This window comes from Micromesistius poutassou (assembly GCF_964030765.1).
Source record: "Micromesistius poutassou genome assembly, chromosome: 9".
Classification (NCBI taxonomy): Eukaryota; Metazoa; Chordata; class Actinopteri; order Gadiformes; family Gadidae; genus Micromesistius; species Micromesistius poutassou.
The window spans coordinates 9,167,081-9,188,259 of NC_140279.1; the positions used below are offsets into that span (position 1 = coordinate 9,167,081).

Sequence of the window (21,179 nt, forward strand, 5' to 3'; positions counted from 1 at the left end):
CGCTGCTTAAACTATCTGACCAAGATGCTGTGTTGTGGGTTTCAATAAACTGGAAGCAGAATTAATGCGCTAAATGTAGGGAACAAGTGCAGGAAACAAGGGAGCTGAATGAAGGGAACAAGTGTAGGAAACAAGTGAGTTGAATGTTGGTTATCTGTGAATGCCGAGCGTAACTCGAGGCAGCGGAAACTCACACCTTGGCTCGGTGGAACAACACAACGTCACGGGCGGCAATATGAGCAGAAACCCGAGGAGGCCACCTGAGCCGCCGGTCTAGCTGCCTCGCGTGGCGGTCTTCACTAGGGCTGCTCGAGACATGGCTGATGCTCCCTGGAAGGACCAGAGCGAGCTGGCGCCCCCCCAGAGGGTCTGGATCTCTCTGATCGCAGGTGAGGCTCTGTGCTGGTCCTGGACTAGGGATAGGGTCCTGGATTAGGGGTAGGGTCTTTGACTCTGAGGACCACCTACCTGGTCCTGGACTAGGGATAGGGTCCTCGACTCGGAGGACCACCTACCTGGTTGCCCTGAAGTCCTTACCTGATGTTTGATGTTTTTTTGATAAGCGTTACTGCTTATTACTTGTTACGGCTACTGGAGTTGGGTTAGAGTCCAATGTGGAGTAGGGTTAGGGTTAGAGTCTCCAATACGGAGTTGGGTTAGTCTCCAATATGGAGTTGGGTTATGGTTAGTAGGGTCAGGGTTAAAGTTTCAAATATGGTTGCTTGAATCCCAAAAAAAAGGAAAGGATGTTCGAATTCTAAAAAAATGCTTTGGAAAGGTGCCTCGATGCAACCTTTAACCCACCTTTAGAATAGGTTACTCCTGACCAACCTTTACGAAAGGAAAGGAGATATTTGTAACCCATAATCCTTTAAGGCGGATATATTTAAAGCAACAGGCCACCGACGAAGTTTACCAACCATGCGAAAACGCATCAGAGACGCGGTAAAGCAGAAGAGATGAGAAGAAAAGAAAATGCCAACTTCACATTTAAGAAGACTATGAGGGCAGTTAATTTCAACATTAACATAAGTTTAGCCTCTTTGTTTCACATGTGAATTGGGATTCAAGTGGCCTAAAATTTTCCCGTTGACAAAGTCCGACCTAAGTGACTCTCACTGTTGGCGACAACCTGATTGAAATCAATACGACAAGAATGCATGGATTTTGGAGTTTTACGCTAGAGACTTAAGTCAGCAATACTCGCCGTTGCGCAATGACGTCGGTTAGGAAAAGTGGAGTCAAAGTCATTTTAAACAGTGCTGGAGATTTGACTTTACAAATTGGGCCCGGTACTGACTCATACATGTATAGACTGGTGTGACAGATGTTATTGTGAAGGAGGCAATCTTAATAAGTTGAACTCCTTGAGACAGGGACCGCATACTACACCTTTAATTCAAAGAATTTTAACATTGTCTCTCAGGCACAAACAAGAATAGTTTGCTATTGTTAACATATTATATAGTGGTATAGGTCATATAGTGCTATATATTAGTGTTAGAAGTGTTAGGGTTAGTAGTTAAGGTTAGTACTGTAAGGGGGTTATTACATCATTAATAAGGTGTTTATCTGGTTATTAAGGTGTTTATCTGGTTAATAGGGTGTGTATCTGGTCATAAGGGTGTGTATCTGGTCATAATAAGGGTGTTGATCTGAGCATAATAAGGGTGTTAAATTTAGTTTTGGTTAAAGTGTTAATCTGGTCATAATAAGGGTGTTAATCTAGTCTTGGTTAAGGGTGTTGATCTTGTCATAATACGGATGTTTATCTGGTTAATAATAAGGTGTATCTGGTCTTGGTTAAAGTGTTAATCTGGTCATAATAAGGGTGTTAATCTAGTCTTGGTTAAGGGTGTTGATCTTGTCATAATACGGATGTTTATCTGGTTAATAATAAGGTGTATCTGGTCTTGGTTAAAGTGTTAATCTGGTCATAATAAGGGTGTTAATCTAGTCTTGGTTAAGGGTGTTGATCTTGTCATAATACGGATGTTTATCTGGTTAATAATAAGGTGTATCTGGTCTTGGTTAAAGTGTTAATCTGGTCATAATAAGGGTGTTAATATGGTCATAATCAGGGTGTTAATCCAGTCATAATAAAGGTGTTAATCTGGTCATAATCAGGGTTTTAATGTGGTAATAATAAGGGTGTTAATCTGGTCATAATAAGGGTGTTACTCTGGTCATAATCAGGGTGTTCATCTGGTCATAATAAGGGTGAATCTGGTCATAATAAGGATTAATCTGGTCATAATAAGGGTGTCGGCCCTTTAAGAAAAGTCAAAATAAGGGTGTTGGCCCTTTAAGAGAATCTCGGCCAGAAAGCAGAAACTCCTTCCAGTTTGGTTTCTGTTCAGCCAATAGCAGCTCGGTCTTCACTTCCCAGTGAAGTTAACTTTAAGCGTTCAAAAAGTAGTCTTCATGACTGTTTTCTTCACTTTGAGATGAATCGATCCATGAACTTTCAAGTGTAGTTGGGATGTTTTGATACTCTGAGCTGACTCGGTCCATTAAGGAGATGAAAGGTTACTTAGTTTCAAATGGCAGAAAAAGAATTTGATCTGTTAGGAGCTTCAGGATTCATCAACGGTACAGACATACTCTTTATATCCTGAGCCTTACCACTCAGTACTTTATTAGTACTATAGTAGTACTATACTACTATATAGTAGACAGTATATTACTATATAGTAGACACTGTAGTAGCCTACTAACCCTCCTACTGGTTGTTTACGTCAAAAACCAACATTATCAACATTATAGTGTTTAACTAAATACAATATCACGGTCTTGTTGGCTAATATAATATATAATACATTACATTAATTACAATATATTATAAATTGTTCTTAAATTAGTCCTAATTCTCTTTTTCTTCATTACAGATCGCTTGTATTTCGCTACGTTACGAAGCAAACCCAAAAGTACCGCAAACACGCACTACTTCTGCACCGACGACGAGTTTGTGTACGAGAAGTGAGTAACTAGGTTACATGAGAATGAAGTCTTTAAATGAGAATTAAGTCTTCTAAGGAGGTTTAAGTCAAATAACGACAATTCAATCTTTAAATGAAAATTAAGTCGTTAAATGATAATTAAGACCTCTAATAAGGATTAATCCTCATCAGATTAAAGGTCCTATATGTGTCCGACACCGAGTGGTTTAAACCGGTACTGCAATCCAAGCAGACACTTAAAGGCGAACATACTGGTCATTAATAAGATATTAATAAGATAATATACAAACAGACACTCAAAGGAGTATATATTGATCATTAATAAGATATAAAGTGTTTGTTTTAAAGAGTCCATACTAGCTGTAGCATTGAGGTTTTCTTCATCTCTGATATCATGGTCATTTTATGATTAAGTATAGCTCCACTTAGTATAGCACAATTCCTTTAATGTTATTAATGTTTGATATATTATAATTAATTTTGTGACATTGTAATAACATCAGCGTTTTCCGGTGGAATAAACACTCTTGTGTTCTGTAGTTTCTATGCAGATTTCGGACCGCTGCACTTGGCTGCTCTGTATCGCTACTGCTGCAAACTGAACAAGAAACTCAAGGTGGGAACAACTATGTGTGGTATGCAGTATAGTACATACAGTACATACATACAATATATATATGAATATAAATATATATATATATATACTGTATGTATATATATATACTGTATGTATGTATGTATATATATATATATATATATATATATATATACATTCAGTACATATTATTAGTATTTATTTATTTATATTTTTATTTATATCTATTTATTTTTACAGTATTTATACAGTACATATGTATAAAGCCCCTTCCACACTATAATGTCTTGATTATTATTTAAACTAAATGTTTAGAGTTGGGCCTGTGGGTCAGAATCTGGGTGAATTAGTAAGTCAGTCACTCAGGGTCTCGGTGGGTTAAGGGTTAAGTTAAGGGTTGGACCGCTCAGACCTGATCTTCCAGCCCGGGGGGTTCCAGTGTTTACTGGTTGCCTTAGTAATGGCATTCCTCTGCAGGGCTGTAGTTACAGTTCTGTTCTATAAAGCGTTCCTGTTTCTTCATTCAACCAGTCATACTATATCTTTATATATAGATAGATAGATAGATAGATAGATAGATAGATACATATATATATACAGTATCTATATAGATATATATAGAGCCAGTGAACCCAAAACCAGTTTTTATTTTGTTTTAAATGTGGTCATTTGTCTAATATGATCGACAACATAGAAATCTATGCCATTATCCCCGTTACTGAAATAAGCCCCCAATTTAGAGAAAAAAGGGATCAAATCCCCAAAGCACAATGTTAACCACTCTGCTGAGCATGCAGGCGGGGTTCTTGAGTCACGACCAGGGGCCTGTCGGTGTGTGTGTGTGTGTGGAGCTCTGTCGGTGTGTGTGTGTGGAGCTCTGTCTGGGCAGTGTGTGTGTGTGGAGCTCTGTCTGGGCGGTGTGTGTGTGGAGCTCTGTCTGGGCGGTGTGTGTGGAGCTCGTCAGTTCAGTTCTACAGTGACTGAATGTGTGAATGTCGTTTTGTTCTCTATACTATCTCTCTAGTGACTGATTGTGTTTCTGTCCTCCAGTCGTTCACTCTGACCAGGAAGAGGATTGTTCACTACACCACCTTCGACCAGCGGAGAAGAGCCAACGCCGCCGTACTCATCGGCTGTTACTCCGTACGTACTAGATAGACAGTAGGGGAGGGACAGTAAAGGGACAGAGAGACAGTAGAGAGACAGTAGGGGATGGAGAGACAGTAGGGGACAGAGACAGTAGGGGGGAGCTGACCCCAACCAAGGCGGGTTTGGCTGGAAACTTTCATCACGTGATGATTAACTGTAGAATATTTGATGTTGAATATTTGATGTCCTTGAAGACCGATAACAAAGGCTGTAATTGTGGCTTCAGTTCTAGGATACTGAAATAAGAGCCTCTATTGACACTTTTCCACCGACAGTACCAGCTCAACTCGCCACGACTTAGCGCGGCATGACTTGGTTTGGTTCCAGGAATGTCGTGTTTCCATCTAAAAAAGTACCTCTTCAACGTGGGCAGGTCGTAGAAAAGAACCTCTTCAACGTGGGCGGGTCATCATTAGGGTTTAATCCCGGGAGACGTGATTCCCGGGAAAGGTTATGACGGGAAATGGGAAATAAAATAAAATAAAAAAACGCAATGAGTGCACGTCTATTGTTGTCATACGGTAACGTGGTTGGAGGCGAAACTCGAGCCCCGGGAAAGGAAATACACACAAGGCGAAACGCCGATCCGTGTCCCCCTCGGCAGCGGGTCCGTGGACTCCAGCCACACTGGACACACACAACCACGCCTGACACACACACACACACACACACACAACCATGCCGGACACACACAATCACGTGCAGTACCAAAGCCGCTTACACTCTGCTGGCCAATCAGTGCCCAGCAGCCTGTTTACGTCACACAAAAGTACCAGCTCAGCTCGCTTGGAACCTTGACGGAGGTGGTATGGAAATGCAAAAAAAGGCGCTGTACTGTCGGTGGAAGGGGCATATGATGCACCGAGATAAGATGTGGTTCTTTCTCTTTATTCAGGTGATCTACCTGAAAAAGACCCCAGAGGAGGCCTTCAGATCGCTAACCTCCGGGACCAATGCCTTCTACCTTCCATTCAGGTAGAGCTGCATGTACAATATAGAGCTGCATGTACAATATAGAGCTACATGCACAATATAGAGCTGTGTGTACAGTATATAGCTGCATATACAGTATAGAGCTGTATGTATACTATAGAGGTGCATGTACAGTATAGAGCTGCATGTACACTATAGAGCTGCATGTACACTACAGCTGCATGTACAATATAGAGCTGCATGTAGAGTAGAGAGCTGCCTGTACACTATAGGGCTGCATGTACAATATAGAGCTGCATGTAGAGTTTAGAGCTGTACATACGAGTATAGAGCTACATGTGCAAGTATAGAGATGAAATTTACAGTATAGCCCCAACCCCACTGACACTAAACCAACCTTATAACACCAACCATATAACCCTGACCATATAACACCAAGCACATTACATATACATTTAGGACATCTAGCATTTTGTCTAAAGCGACTTACAATAGGAAAAGTTGTCAGAAGAAAGAGAAACAATATATCGCTGTCGGTACAGTAAGGATGTTCATAGAACAAGTGCCAAGCACACAGTCGCTAGGTTATATATGTTTGGTCGAGGTCATACTTGAACCGCCGACCTTACGTTCGCACAACCTCACGACCGCACCGGCAGTATAATGTATAACAATGTTCTCTTTTGGTCCAGGGACGCTTCTCTTGTCAGTTGTACCTACAACCTCTCGGTTCTGGACTGCCTGCAAGGAGTCTGCAAAGTGAGTTTGTTTCTTCCATACTGGTTTTGTGTGAGTCTTTAAGCAGCAGATAGAAATCCATCCCATAGCTCACAGTACAGTATAACGCTGACTTATACAGTATAGAGCTGACTTATATAGTATAAGGCTAAAATGTACAGTATAGAGCTGACTTATACAGTATAGAGCTGACTTATATATTACAGAACTTACAGGTTCAGTATAGACCGACTTGTACATTTTAGAGCTGACATGTACAGTTAGAGCTGACATCACATCGTATAGAGTTGACTTGTAGAGTATAGATCAACTTGTACAGTATTGAGCTGACATGTACAGTATAAAAATAGAGTTTATAGTATAGAGCTGGTATTTACAGAGGGGGGTTAGCAGTGAAGAGATGGGGTTGAAAATGGGATTAATAGTTACAAAAAAAGATGGATGACTGACCTTAAAACCTGCTTTCTGGATCATGTTCCAGGCTCTGCAGCACAACTTCTTTGACTTTGAGACATTTGATGTTGATGAATACGAACACTATGAGGTAAAACTATCTCACATCTCACAGGGCTCCTAGAGTACTACATTACCTCCATTAACCAATGCTTAGTATGGCCCACTACGCTACTGGGAGTACTGGCCCCATGTGACCCTCACTGTATGTTACTGGGAGTACTGGTCCCCATCTGACCCACACTGTATGTTACTGGGAGTACTGGCCCCATGTGACCCTCACTGTATGTTACTGGGAATACTGGCCCCATGTGACCCTCACTGTATGTTACTGGGAGTACTGGCCCCACGTGACCCTCACTGTATGTTACTGGGAGTACTGGCCCCATGTGACCCTCACTGTATGTTACTGGGAGTACTGGCCCCACGTGACCCTCACTGTATGTTACTGGGAGTACTGGCCCCATGTGACCCACACTGTATGTTACTGGGAGTACTGGCCCCATGTGACCCTCACTGTATGTTACTGGGAGTACTGGCCCCATGTGACCCACACTGTATGTTACTGGGAGTACTGGCCCAGCTGACTGGATCCTGGGTTGGTCACCATTAAGTGTAACACAACCTTCTTGTGTTACAGTGTGCAGCTCATGATGGTACAGTGAAGAGAATACACTCATTTAAATCATGATCTAAACTGTGATTTACCATCACAACAAATCTGAATCCAGAGAGGAGATCTGACCTCAACCAATTCTGTCGAGATGTTGATAATATTGTTGTGTAACATTTGTTTTTTATATTATATGTAACACCATGACTACTAATACTAATATAACATGTAACACCATGACTACTAATACTAATATTACATGTAACACCATTACTACTAATATAACATCTAACACAATGACTACTAATACTAATGTTACATGTATCACCATGACTACTAATACTACATCTGCTACCACTCGTAAACATTTAAGTGAGTATTTTTGTTTCTTAGCGAGTAGAAAATGGAGACTTTAACTGGATCGTCCCTGGAAAGTTTCTGGCGTTTAGTGGACCTCATCTGAAAACTAAAGTGGAGAATGGTGAGTTGGTATCAGGTCACACTTATTATACATTTACCTTACATAAGCCTTCAGTTAGCCTCTTACCTGGACATTCTAACTATTATTATACAGTTGACCTTGCATATAAGTGTAAAATTAGAATGACTGTAGTAGTATGATAGTAGTAGTATGACTGTAGTAGTATGACTGTACTTCTAGTACAGTCATACTACTACAGTCATACTAGTACAGTGTACTAGTATGACTGTAGAAGTAGTATGACTGTAGTATTATTATAAATATTACAGCTATTACCTAACAACCATTGTCCCTGACTGGGACTACAACACTGCTAATTACTATAATTAATATTATTATTGTTTAAGTAACTCACATTGCTTTTAAGCGGGAGTTATCTTGTATTTACGATAACTGATAGCAATGGTTTTGTGAAATTAAGCTAACGCTAACTGACCGTCGTGGCTAGGTTAGCCTTCGGTTGGATTTCCCACCCTGATGTTTAGATGAAGATGGCGGCGACATGAATAACTAATGTTACATTTCTTCTTCAATAAATAAATATATAACAAATGCACTGACCGTTTTTTTCTTCAAAAGTTGGCATTGTGACCTTTATAGAAAGATGACATTGCTGTAGTATTCTGACTGGTTCTCAAGTTTAGTTTAGTACTCGTGTTCTCAGGTCTGTAGTAGTACTGAAGTGTAGTACTCGTGTTCTCAGGTCTGTAGTAGTACTGAAGTGTAGTACTCGTGTTCTCAGGTCTGTAGTAGTACTGAAGTGTAGTACTAGTGTTCTCAGGTCTGTAGTAGTACTGAAGTGTAGAACTAGTGTTCTCAGGTCCGTAGTAGTACTGAAGTGTAGTACTCGTGTTCTCAGGTCTGTAGTAGTACTGTGTAGTAAGTGTAGAACTAGTGTTCTCAGGTCTGTAGTAGTACTGAAGTGTAGTACTCGTGTTCTCAGGTCTGTAGTAGTACTGTGTAGTAAGTGTAGTACTCGTGTTCCTAAGAGGGTTCTCTCTTGGTTCTCAGGGTACCCTCTTCATGCACCAGAAGCCTACTTCCCGTACTTCAGGAAACACAACGTGACGACCATAATCCGCCTGAATAAGAAAGTCTACGACGCGAAGCGCTTCACCGACGCCGGCTTCCAGCATCACGACCTCTTCTTCGTGGACGGCAGCACGCCCAGTGATGCCATCATGCAGCGCTTCCTGTATGTCTGTGAAAGCACCCAAGGAGCTGTCGCCGTCCACTGCAAAGGTCTGACCTAACCCTAACCTAACTCTAACCCTAACCTAGCTCTAACCCTAACCTAGCTCTAACCCTAACCTAGCTCTAAGCCTAGCCGGTCTGACCTAACTCTAACCCTAAGCCTTACCATAACCCTAACTCTAACTCTAACCCTAGATGGAGTTCATTGTTGCTCTGTAGTTCAAGCCTAGGTTTAGGCCGGTGTTGCTCTAGGTTCATTGTTGGTTGTGTGTTCCTGTAGCAGGCCTTGGTCGTACGGGCACTCTGATTGGCTGTTACCTGATGAAACACTACCGCTTCACTGCCCCGGAAACCATCGCCTGGATACGCATCTGCCGCCCGGGCTCCGTGATCGGGCCCCAGCAGCACTTCCTGGAAGAGTGAGTATCACTTCCCGGAAGAGTGAGAATCTCTTCCCTGAAGAGTGGTATCACTTTCTGGAATACTTTCTGGAAGAGTGAGTATCACTTTCTGGAATAATTTCTGGAAGAGTATCACTTTCTGGAAGAGTGAGTATCACTTTCTGGAATAATTTCTGGAAGAGTATCACTTTCTGGAAGAGTGAGTATCACTTTCTGGAATAATTTCTGGAAGAGTATCACTTTCTGGAAGAGTGAGTATCACTTTCTGGAATAATTTCTGGAAGAGTATCACTTTCTGGAAGAGTGAGTATCACTTTCTGGAAGTGTGAGCAACTCTTCCAAGAAGAGTGAGTAACACTTCCCAGAAGAGTGAGCAACACTTCCAAGAAGAGTGAGTAACACTTCCCAGAAGAGTGAGCATCACTTCCCAGAAGAGTGAGTAACACTTCCCGGAAGAGTGAGCATCACTACCTGGAATAACACTTTATTCATAGCGGTCTTCCTGCCGTTCCCGAGGTTCAGTGCACGGTATCGTAGGCTCCTCTCATACTACAGTATATATAATATATATATATATATTATAATATTATAGTATGATGATACTATGATACTATCCTACTATAGTAGGATAGTATCATATTATAGTATCATACTATAGTATACTATATATATAGATATCTTTAGAAGTTGTGTCACACAAACCACTTTAGAAATTAAAAGGAATAAACAATCAGTTGATAAAAGGAACATCCGCCAGTGTCGAAACTACGGCATCAACTTCAATGCTACTTCCTGTCTAACAGGAAGCAGTGTGTGTGTTTAAGAAGTGTACTTCCTGTCTAACAGGAAGCAGGGTGTGTGTTTAAGAAGTGTACTTCCTGTCTAACAGGAAGCAGGGTGTGTGTTTAAGAAGTGTACTTCCTGTCTAACAGGAAGCAGGCGGCTCTCTGGACGCTGGGGGAGCAGAGTTCCCAGAAGGCCTTGCAGGACGGGAGGGCAGATCTAGTGGGAAGGGCGGAGTCAAGGCTCATTTCCAGTATGGATGGCCTTACGCTAAGCCCCTCCCACAGCATGACGGACAGGCCAGTGGAGGTAGGGGCACACAACACATGATCACACACACAACCTACACCCTACACACAAAACACATAATATGCACAATACACAGATATCGACTTCGACACACAGTACACAAAATACACACAAAATGGTGTCGCTGTGCTCAGGAGATCGAGCGGGTTGACTTGAGTCTGGAGGGTTGCTAGTTCGATCCCCAGCTCCTCCTAGCTGAGTGTCCCTGAGCGAGACGCCTCACCCTGACAGCTCCTGACGAGCTGGCTGAGGCCCTACGGGGTCGACTCTGCCGTCGGGGTGAATGTGTGAACGAATGGTTGTAAATCGCTTTGGACAAAAGGGTCTGCTAAATGTAAACATAAAAGAGCAATGTCCAATGTGTATTTTCATGTGTATTTTCATGCATTTTCATGTATATTTTCATGTGTATTACCTGTGTATTTCCTGTGTATTTGAATGTGTATTTCCTGTGTATTTGAATGTGTATTTCCTGTATATTTATATGTTCATTTCCTGTGTATTTGAATGTGTATTTCCTGAGTATTTGAATGTGTATTTCCTGTGCTTTGCAGAAGGACCTGAGGGAGACGGCAGCCGGCGTTACCCAGGGAGACGAACTACGAGCTCTAAAAGGCCGTCGGACGCTGCGCCTCCCTGGAGCCCTACGGTACGAGCTAGCAAGAAGTTAGCCTGGAGCTAGCTGACTCACAGAGTTAGCCTGGAGCTAGCTGACTCACAGAGTTAGCCCGGAGCTAGCTGACTCAGAGAGTTTGCCTGGTGTTAGTGGGGAGTTGCGGTGGAGTTAGCTTGGAGTTAGCTGACGCCAAGGTTAGCCTATTGTTAGCTCACCCCCAGTGCTAGCCTGGCATTAGCTGATGCCAAGACCTGCAGACAATCTTTAATGACCATTTAGTTCTTAAAATGTTAAACAGTCAACACATTATGATCAGCCAGCAAAGTGTGGACGCTGGGGACACTGATGAAACCTACGGAGCTGAAGTGATTGATCAAGTTGGGGGATCCTAGTGGTCCGCTACACTGAGGGTAGCATCAAGGCTAGGTTGGGCTTCAGCACTCATGAGGAAGGCATCAGCATCACGCTCACCATGTCTGTTGGTCTCATTTCAGGCCTTTAGAAATGAAGATCCACAACAGACCAGCAGCTCAGCAGCACAGGTAAAGACCTCTCTAAAATACACAGGTAAAGACCTCTTTAAACTACACTGGTATAGACCCCTCTTAAAACTACACTGGTATAGACCTCTCTTTAAACTACACAGGTAGTTTATAGACCTCTTTAAAGTACACACGTCTACGGTATAGACCTTATATACCTACCTTTAAATTACGTGGGTGTGTGTTTCTGTGTGTGTGTGTGTGTTAGAGTCCCTATAGGTTCCGGTGTTAAGAGGGTCAGTCGAACTCCGTCCGCCTCAAATCTCAGAAGGTAATCCATCATTTATATTCTCTACACACAGGTGGTTGGGTTAGGGTTAGATGTGTCTGAGTTGGTTAGGGTTAGATGTGTCTGAGTGGGTTAGGGTTAGATGTGTGTAGGGTAGTGGTTGTACTGGTTATCATGTCAGCGTTTCTGTTTCCCAGCCGTTGATAACGTTGACACTGATGGCTCTGGTGGTGCTGAAGGGTAATACTAGTTAATACTACTAGTTAATACTGCTCGTTAATGAGACTAGTCTCTCTTCTCCTAGTCTGCTTCACTGTCCTGGCCCATCAAATATATAAAGAATAATACTAGTTATTTTTACTAGTTAGTATTCATAGTTAAGACTACTAGTTAATTCCACTTGTTAATACTGCTGGGAAATACTACTAGTTAATTCCACTAGTTAATACTGCTAGCAAATACTACTACTAGTTAATTCCATTAGTTAGTACTGCTAGAAAATACTACTACTAGTTAATAATACTAGTTATTGCCACTAGTTGATACAGGTATTTAATTATACCAGTTAATACTACTTGTTTATTATTACTATAATCGTTGATACTGCTAATTAATACTAGAGGTTAACAGTGCTACTTTAACCAGTTTATACTGGTAGTTAATAGTACCAATAATTGAGAAGACTGGTGTCTTTCTCTCTTAGCCAGATGAGAACATTTATGAAACACGTCTTAATCAATTAATTTACCAACAAAGATAAAAATAAATGTAAATTAATCTGAATCCTTCAATGTGTCATTACTATATGATGACGATTGAAAAATGGATGCGAGTATGAGTATGATTTATATGGTTTACATTCCAACATTCAAACTAAACAGTAAAATTCCAGAGACAGATATTGTAGCATCAAAAGATTTATTCAGAAATTAAAGTGTTAAAAAATAACTTGAACACACCCGAATAAGCAGCCTCTGTATGGCTCTTCTGCTGAGGTGGAAGTCCTGATCCTGCTCTACATTGAACCACAAACATAGGATGGGCACCTTTACATTTAACTTGGAGTACGATGGACGACTGGTCTGGAAAAGGAAATAAAATCACATAATTTAGTCTGAATTGGAAGGACTTTTACTACTTGAAACTAGTTACATACACTGCATGTGTACGATATTCTATCCTATCAGACCTGAACACGGATCAAAACAAAAATCTAATTAAACTGTTTATTTTCGTGTATCACAAAGGGGTTGATCCAAGAACACATCTATCACACTATTTATAGTTCTGACGGTTTCATTGATTCTCAGCACTGCGGCTAACTTCAGGCTAGCCAACTCCCTGGGCGACCTCTACTGCGGTGAGATGGAGGAGCCAACGCCGACCTACAGCCCTCCTCCCCCCCCGTCCTCTCCTCGCTCTCCCGCGGCCCCCCGGGGCCCCCGGATGCTGCCCCAGGACCCCGGTCAGTACGTTGGCTCCTCTGGGGGGCCCAGTGGAAAGAATGCTCCAGGGCCGCAGGCTCCCTACAGTGGTCTGAAGGGCCCTTACAGCGGGCTGAAGGGCCCCTACAGCGGGTTGAAGGCAGCCTCTGGGCGATACCTCAGCCGCTCGATTCCTGTAAGTACACACTACACTATCACATCTAGCATAGCAACTACACTATCACATCTAGCATAGCAACTACAGTATCACAGGTAGCATAGCAACTACACTATCAAATCTAACATATATATATATATATATATATATATATATTTATATGTGTGTGTGTGTATGCATGTATGTGTGTATATATGTGTATGTATGTATATATATATATATGTGTGTATATATATATATATATGTATATATATGTGTATATATGTGTATATATGTGTGTATATATATGTGTATATATGTATATATATATATATATATGTGTGTGTGTATCTGACAAAGTTACTGAAGACAAACATGATACACACACACATTGTTGTTCCTAATCTAGTTGTAATAGTGTCGTTGCTATGCTAGTTGTGCTAGTGTCGTTGCTATGCTAGATGTGATAGTGTCGTTGCTATGCTAGTTGTGATAGTCCCGTTGCTATGCTAGTTGTGAGATATATACACATATAGATACATACAGATATATATATATATATATATATATATATATATATTATTATTATTATTATTAGATATTACAGTGTGAATAATATTGAATTGGTAAACAACTTCTTTACAGTCGCTTCAGTCGCAGTACGCAGAATACTGAGGAGCAAAGCTGGACCAGAAGTAGGAGGCTGGGCTTTAGGGCCCAGCCTACCTCACCCTAATCCTACCTCACCCTAACCCTACCTCACCCTAACTGACCCTACCTCACCCTAGCCTACCCTACATACCCTATTCTACTCTTCCCTACCCTACCTAACCTTACCCTAGCCTACTCTACCTTACCCTAGCCTATTCTACCTTACCCTAGCCTACCCTACCTAACCCTAGCCTACCTTACCCTAGCCTACCCTACCTAACCCTAGCCTACCTAACCCAAGCCTACCTAACCTTACCCTATCCTAGCCTAGCTAACCTTACCCTAGCCTACCCCAGGATGGGGTAGGCTAATGGACAGGGCAGCTCCAGGAGAACTGCTGTGTCCTACAATATAAACACTGGTTGTTTTGTCTATATTATTACAATGCATTGTGGGTACACACATTAGGCATAAAAGAGTATATATTTCCATTACATTGGTTTTATATTTCTTCACCTCATGAAGACATTTTCATATGTAAAATAAATATTTTTGTTTAAAGATTTTACTTTTGAATTTGTGAGTCAGTACTTTATTTAAAGAGTGCTGCAAGCAGCGCTCAACTTTGTTTTCATTATTTACAGAGAATGTCTAATATGAAGAGAACTGGCACTCTCTGGTGACTTCCGGTTTCTGAACATCTCTGTCCATGCGAGGGCGCTCACCAGTGAGTGCAGAATGAATGGGAGTCGACGGGGTTTCACCCTCAAATTCCACTTTTCTCAGGGTGTAATTTTTTGTCAAGTAATTTGAGAGTCACATTTAAAAGGGGGGGCTAAAAGAATACACTCAGCTGAATATTGCATTTTTTAAGTTCACTTAACTGTTCTAAAAATCTGTTGACGTCACTGCCAGAGGTCCTGCTTTACCGCAAGTTCTGAGTCACTTTAGCACTTCCACATATATAATAGATATATTATATATATTATATTTATACATATAATATATAACAATTAACTTTGACGGAAAAATAATGTTTCTGATTCTGCTTCAGCTTCAGATGCCATCAAGAGGGGTCTCTAGTCGTAATCAGTCGCAAGTCCGTCCCTGACCAAACAGCATTCATTAGCAGAATGCTAGCGTGTACGGCCACCAACGGCCCAAACTGTAAGAACTCGAAAGGACAGAAGTACTCATTAATTCGACTTTTGAACTATAATCTATATTGAACTTGCGGAATCTACCATACAATCTGCGATATTTCAACGACAAGCAGGTGAAAGAGATACATTTAGCCGTCTAGCCCCATAGTCCCCCATTCAATCTGCACTCATTCGATCACCCCCAGTGGAATTCTAATGGAACTGCAACCAAGTTCGACACAATGGGGCTCAATAGAGAGTGCCAAGGCTCTCCGTAGACAGGCTTTGTTATTTCTTTCTTTCCTTCGTATTATCTACAAATGTTGGGACCTACTCCTCCTCTTTCAGCTAGAGACTCCATTCCACTTTTTAAATGTTCATATTAGCTTGGAATTGCAGGCTACCGTTCACATTTTTTAAGTATTCTGAACTTTTGAAATAATTCAACTTTAACTTTATTTTTTAACTTTATCAACTTTATTTTTAGAATGGAAGTCAATGGCCGCCGCAAAAACCTGCGGAAAGATTCCAAAGATGCGGAACGATTCTATACAAAGTCAACGTAGAGACGTGAATCGGGCGAAATTTGTTAAGGCACAAACCTGTGGGAAGATTTGATTGACGGAGCAACATTTTTCCCTGTCACGGGCAAGCGTTCACGAGGATTTGCAGCGAGACAAATTTGTTTAAGTTTAAGTATATCAACTTTGCCGTGGCATTCGTGTGGTGACAGCCAATCAGCATTCACTTCCTGGGTGGAGTAATGTAAAACAGCCAATCAGCGTTCAACCGGCCGGGCCAACCGTTCCCTACACTCGTTCCCTGCACTGCAGCTTGGAGGACAAAGTGATTGTTGCCGTTTGCGACTCCCGGAGCTCTATATATAATATTATATGATATAATATAATATAATATAATATATAAATATCTATATAATATAATATATACAATATATATAATATCACAGCACAAAGCTGTGTGCGCCTCCAGATTATATTATGAACCCAAAAATGACGGGCATTCTGACGTTTCTCCCTCTTCCACAACAGGTACAACAAGACATGCAATGGTGGTTATCTCGGCCATTGTTGATGAGAATGAATTGGCATAAAGCACCGTTGGCGGGCAAAAGATGTTGCGTGACAAAATTAGCTGCCTGACAATATTCGCCTGACATAACTACACAGCGACAGATTATGATTTGTCGCACGACAAAACTTCGGTGACAGTGCGACCAGGCGAAAAATGTGTCTTTTGGTGTGAACACAACGTCAATATTAACCTAGAAACACAATGTTGAGCTTAAACACTTACGGTATTTCTTGTTTCACTTGCGCTAAAAATATGAATCGAATGAATATATATTTGTTATCTATTGGGTGTGAATGGGCCCCCATAGAAGCTAGGTGCTTCCTACATATCAGGGGCCGTATTCGCAAAGCTTTTTATCTTACCGCTAGGAGTGCTCCTAACTCGCGCTAAAAGTTTTTACGTAGGAGTTTTTTCTTAAAAGTAATTCACAAAGCTGCTGAGACCTACTCATACTAAGGATAAATCATTCTTTATAGGTCCATGGATAAATCACTAACCCTTATGTCGATTTTCGTGCACAAGTTTAGAAGCGCTCAGTACGGTGGTCGGTTGTTGATTGCAGGCGGTCTTGGTGAAACTCATCCGCAACATCCCCGCAGCATAGGCTACAAATGAAGTCCTATCAAATAGTTATGGACAGTGCAGTTAGCAGAATACACGTATGAAGACAAGTTTGTGCAGACCACGATAATGACGTTGTATGCACGTTAAAAAAAAGTGTAGCTCAACTATAATAAGTCTAGCTCAACTAGGCCTATAATAAGTCTGTAATTCAACTATAATAAGTCTGTAACTCAACTATAATAAGTATGTAACTCAACTATAATGAGTCTGTAGCTCAACTATAGTCTGTAGCTCAACTATAATTAGTCTGTAGCTCAACTATAATAAGTCTGTAACTTCCATAACATCTTAATAATTTAATAATTTGATTGACAAATGTAATCAATATTTATATGTAGGGGACACTGTCGACCACAAGAGGTCATCAAACACCCACACAACACGTGTTCAGAATTAAGAAACAAAGGGTAAAAGCTAAAGACTTACCGCTGAGATACAGCAGTGTGTGTGTATCAGTGTATGTGTGTGTTTAATTATGTAGGTGAGTGTGTGTATAAGGGAAGGAAGGGTTTATAAACGGACTGCATGTACCCGAACCCAGACCACTGGACCCGAACCCAGACCACTGGACCCGAACTCACTGTAACATTTGAAATGATGCTGCCTTTCATTTCCATATTATTTTGCCTTCCTGCAGGTAAGGTTATCATTATCCTCTCTTATGTAGTATATATACTATATGATTGACACACGTCATATAAAAATACATCCTCTCTTATAATGATTGACTGTATATGATATATACGTTTTATAATAATACATCCTCTTTTATGTAGTATATACTGTATGATTGACTATTATATGCCTATAGGCCTATGTTATATTCATATTACATCAAATTAAAATGCGGTGATTGCTGTAGTTCAAAGTGAGGTTGAAAATATATTTTAGTAAAGCCACATAGTTTAAGACTTGTTGAAAGAAATGTTAAATGGCTTAATCAAGTGAAGGGATTTGAACAGAGTCTAAATTGAGTAAACAATGTAAACATGCATACCATTAAAAAATATGTGTGTGGGTGTGGTAGTAACTTGGTATATTATTGACCTAATTCCATCACTAGTTCATCGAATAAGCTCACAAAATGATGAGGCTTATACCGTCGGACTCCTTTGAGTCTCAGCTTTCATATTCCCCAATCGACAAAAGCCCCGCCCAAAACGTATATCGCCAGAAACCCGATTAATCATTACTACTGCAATGGCAAATACACGAATATACACCTAAGCGCAACCTAATTATTAACTGAGGTTATGTAAGGAACCTCTCATCTCACACACAAACCTCACAAGGTCTGTAAAGAACTCACAGCAGTTAATGAGATGAAATGAGTACACAATACACTCAATACAGGCATGTAAAAGACCAATGGTGAGCGCAATAAACACCTGAATGCGACCTAATTGTATGTATTAATAACTTTTACGTCACACACACACGCGCGCGCGCGCTCCGTACGTGTGCAGGGACACAGCCACAGAAAATGTATGTTTGGAACATGGGCTAAAATAAAACAACCCTAAAAATAGTCATGCGTGAAACGATCTTGCATTTATGTAGAACTTCAACTTGAAATAATCTTGCAAGAACTTAAAGAACTTACAGTCAACGCCAGCTCGACTAATACCTCATGAATCAAATCACCACTGGCGCCGAGGTTTGAGTGACAGGTCTGATGGCCCTCCCTCGCCCCTAATTACAGGTTCCCATCTCCACCCCTTAATACTGACGTTATTGGGTCAAATCGAAACGTCAACCTCACGTCTATTGGTATTGATTGATGTTTGTAAAAAATAGTTTTTTTTTCAAAAACCATCCCAAATTGTAATCTAATTTAAAATTCTCATTTTCCAACTGAAAATATACGATGCCAGTATGAAATAAAATTGTTAAACTGTGATTCTGAAAAAAATATAAATTATATCAAAATTATGTTTCATAATGTTGACAATACAAGCGTGTCGATTGGTTAAATGTTTGAACAAAGGTTAACAGTTAAAAATTGACCAAGTTACGAAGTCTGAAGTAGTTGAAGTGTATATATAGTATTATAAATCATATATATTTTATAGTATTATATATAGTATATCATATATAGTATTGGTATATGCTACACGTGAACCTCCTAAGATGGCGCAATTTGATTGGTTCGCTATCTCGGGATATTGGGCAATATCCCATGATTGAGATCTCAAACTCAGGATATTGTTTACAGCTACAGCTAGTACCACTACTACTACTATCTTCCAGCTTTGACAGTATTACAGTTTAGATTCCAGCTTTTGTAACAATGTATTTCAGCACTTTGCTTCAGGTAACGCAATTCAGCGTTGGTCAGTTTTGATTTCAGCTTCCAGGTTTTTCAGCAGTACACTGCAATATATTTGACCTTTCAGATTTTTCTGCAGTGCAGGGCAATACATTTTACCTTTCAGATTCTTCAGTTCAATTCATTTTACATTTCTTAATTTTTAGCAAAGCAATGCTTTGCGCTTTTCATTCAGCTGTCACTTGATTTGTTTCCAACCATTTTTTTTATTTTTTTTTTAAATGGTGTGCATGTTTACATTGTTTACTCCATTTAGACTTTTGAACTCTATTCAAATCCCTTTACTTGATTTAAGCCATTTAATTTTTCTTTAAGTCTTAATCTATGTGGCTTTATTAAAACATATTTTCAATCCGACTTTGTACTACAGCACTCATCACATTTTCTGCAAGAAATGCATTTTCTAGTATTGACTGTGATTTACATTTTAAGAAGCATATCTAACTACCTCCCTCATCTTACCCACAGAAAACAGATAGTTCAAAGGTTGTGCAGTTAAGAGACAAGGGACTGAAGTTGATGGTTTCTATATTCAGTGTCTGATTTCTGTCCAACCATAACTCAACTCATCCACACTCAACTATTAATCTTTGCATTGGCTATACAGTCCTCAGCTAAATTTAACTGAAATATGGTTATGGTTCTTAGCAGATTCCTTTATCCAAAGTGACATGCAAAAAGATCATAAAGATCACAGGCATTTCTATGTACAGTAATCCCTTATGCGTGGGATTACATTTTCTAGTTATATAATACGGGCCCGTAAACAGCTGGTTCCTCCCCGTCAGTGTGGGGGTTTGTGGTGACTCTGGAGCCGAAGGAGGCGCTCTTCAGGGTGGGGTCCCGGCAGGAGGTCCGCTGCTTGGTGGCCGGGTGCCCCGACACGGTGTCCCTCTACTGGGGCTGGGTGGAGGATCGGCCCCTGGGGGCCCGGGTGTCCTCCACCCCGACCGGCTCGGTGGTGACCTTTGACCCCGTGACCCCAGAGCACGGTGGAGCTCTGCTGTGCAGAGCGAGCTGCGGAGCGGAGCGCCAACACGGCCGGGCGCTGCTGCAGGTCTACTGTGAGTCCTCATCCATCACTGTCTAGGTCTATAGGTCTGTGTCCTGTTTATGTCCTGTCTAGGTCTAAAGGTCTACGTCTATAGGTCTATGTCCTGTCTGGGTCTATGTCTATAGGTCTATGTCCTGTCTAGGTCTATAGGTCTATGTCATGTCTAGGTCTGTAGGTCTATGTCCTGTCTAGGTCTATAGGTCTATGTCCTGTCTATGTCCTGTCTAGGTCTATAGGTCTATGTCCTGTTTATGTCCTGTCTAGGTCTATAGGTATATGTCTATAGGTCTATCCCCTGTCTAGGTCTATAGGTCTATGTCCTGTCTAGGTCTATAGGTTTATGTCTATAGGTCCAAAGGTATATGTCCTGTCTAGGTCTATAGGTCTATGTCCTGTCTAGGTCTATAGGTATATGTCCTGTCTAGCTCTATAGGTCTATGTCCTGTCTGGGTCTATAGGTCTATGTCTATAGGTCTATATCCTGTCTAGGTCTATAGTTCTATGTCCTATCTAGGTCTATGTCCTGTCTAGTTGTATAGGTCTATGTCCTGTCTAGTTTTATAGCTCTATATCGTAGTTGTACTGTAACACGCTGTATCAGCTTTTAAGTTTAACGTTTCAACAGAATAAGGCGACACTGGTCTTAAGAAATATAACCTTGTGTAGTGCAGTAACACATACTAACACAGTAACACAAACTAACTCTATAT

At 40.8% G+C, this 21,179-nt stretch overlaps 1 protein-coding gene across 2 annotated transcripts; it reads left to right on the top strand.

The window, feature by feature from the left end:
* Window positions 1-2,415: 2,415 nt before the first annotated feature.
* cdc14ab (cell division cycle 14Ab) lies at window positions 2,416-14,679 on the top strand. 2 transcript variants are annotated; one of them, XM_084472882.1, is made up of 16 exons: window positions 2,416-2,592; window positions 2,889-2,979; window positions 3,501-3,576; window positions 4,606-4,698; window positions 5,600-5,679; window positions 6,330-6,396; window positions 6,857-6,919; window positions 7,835-7,922; window positions 8,934-9,164; window positions 9,397-9,535; window positions 10,450-10,609; window positions 11,164-11,258; window positions 11,720-11,767; window positions 11,976-12,038; window positions 13,307-13,616; window positions 14,223-14,679. In XM_084472882.1, exons 1-16 carry the CDS (start codon window positions 2,544-2,546, stop codon window positions 14,250-14,252), a joined length of 1,683 nt encoding a protein of 560 aa, XP_084329008.1. In that variant the 5' UTR covers window positions 2,416-2,543; the 3' UTR covers window positions 14,253-14,679. The 2 variants fall into 2 exon arrangements, with proteins under 2 accessions (XP_084329008.1, XP_084329009.1); XM_084472883.1 differs by having other exon boundaries at window positions 13,325-13,616.
* The last annotated feature ends 6,500 nt before the right edge of the window (window positions 14,680-21,179 follow it).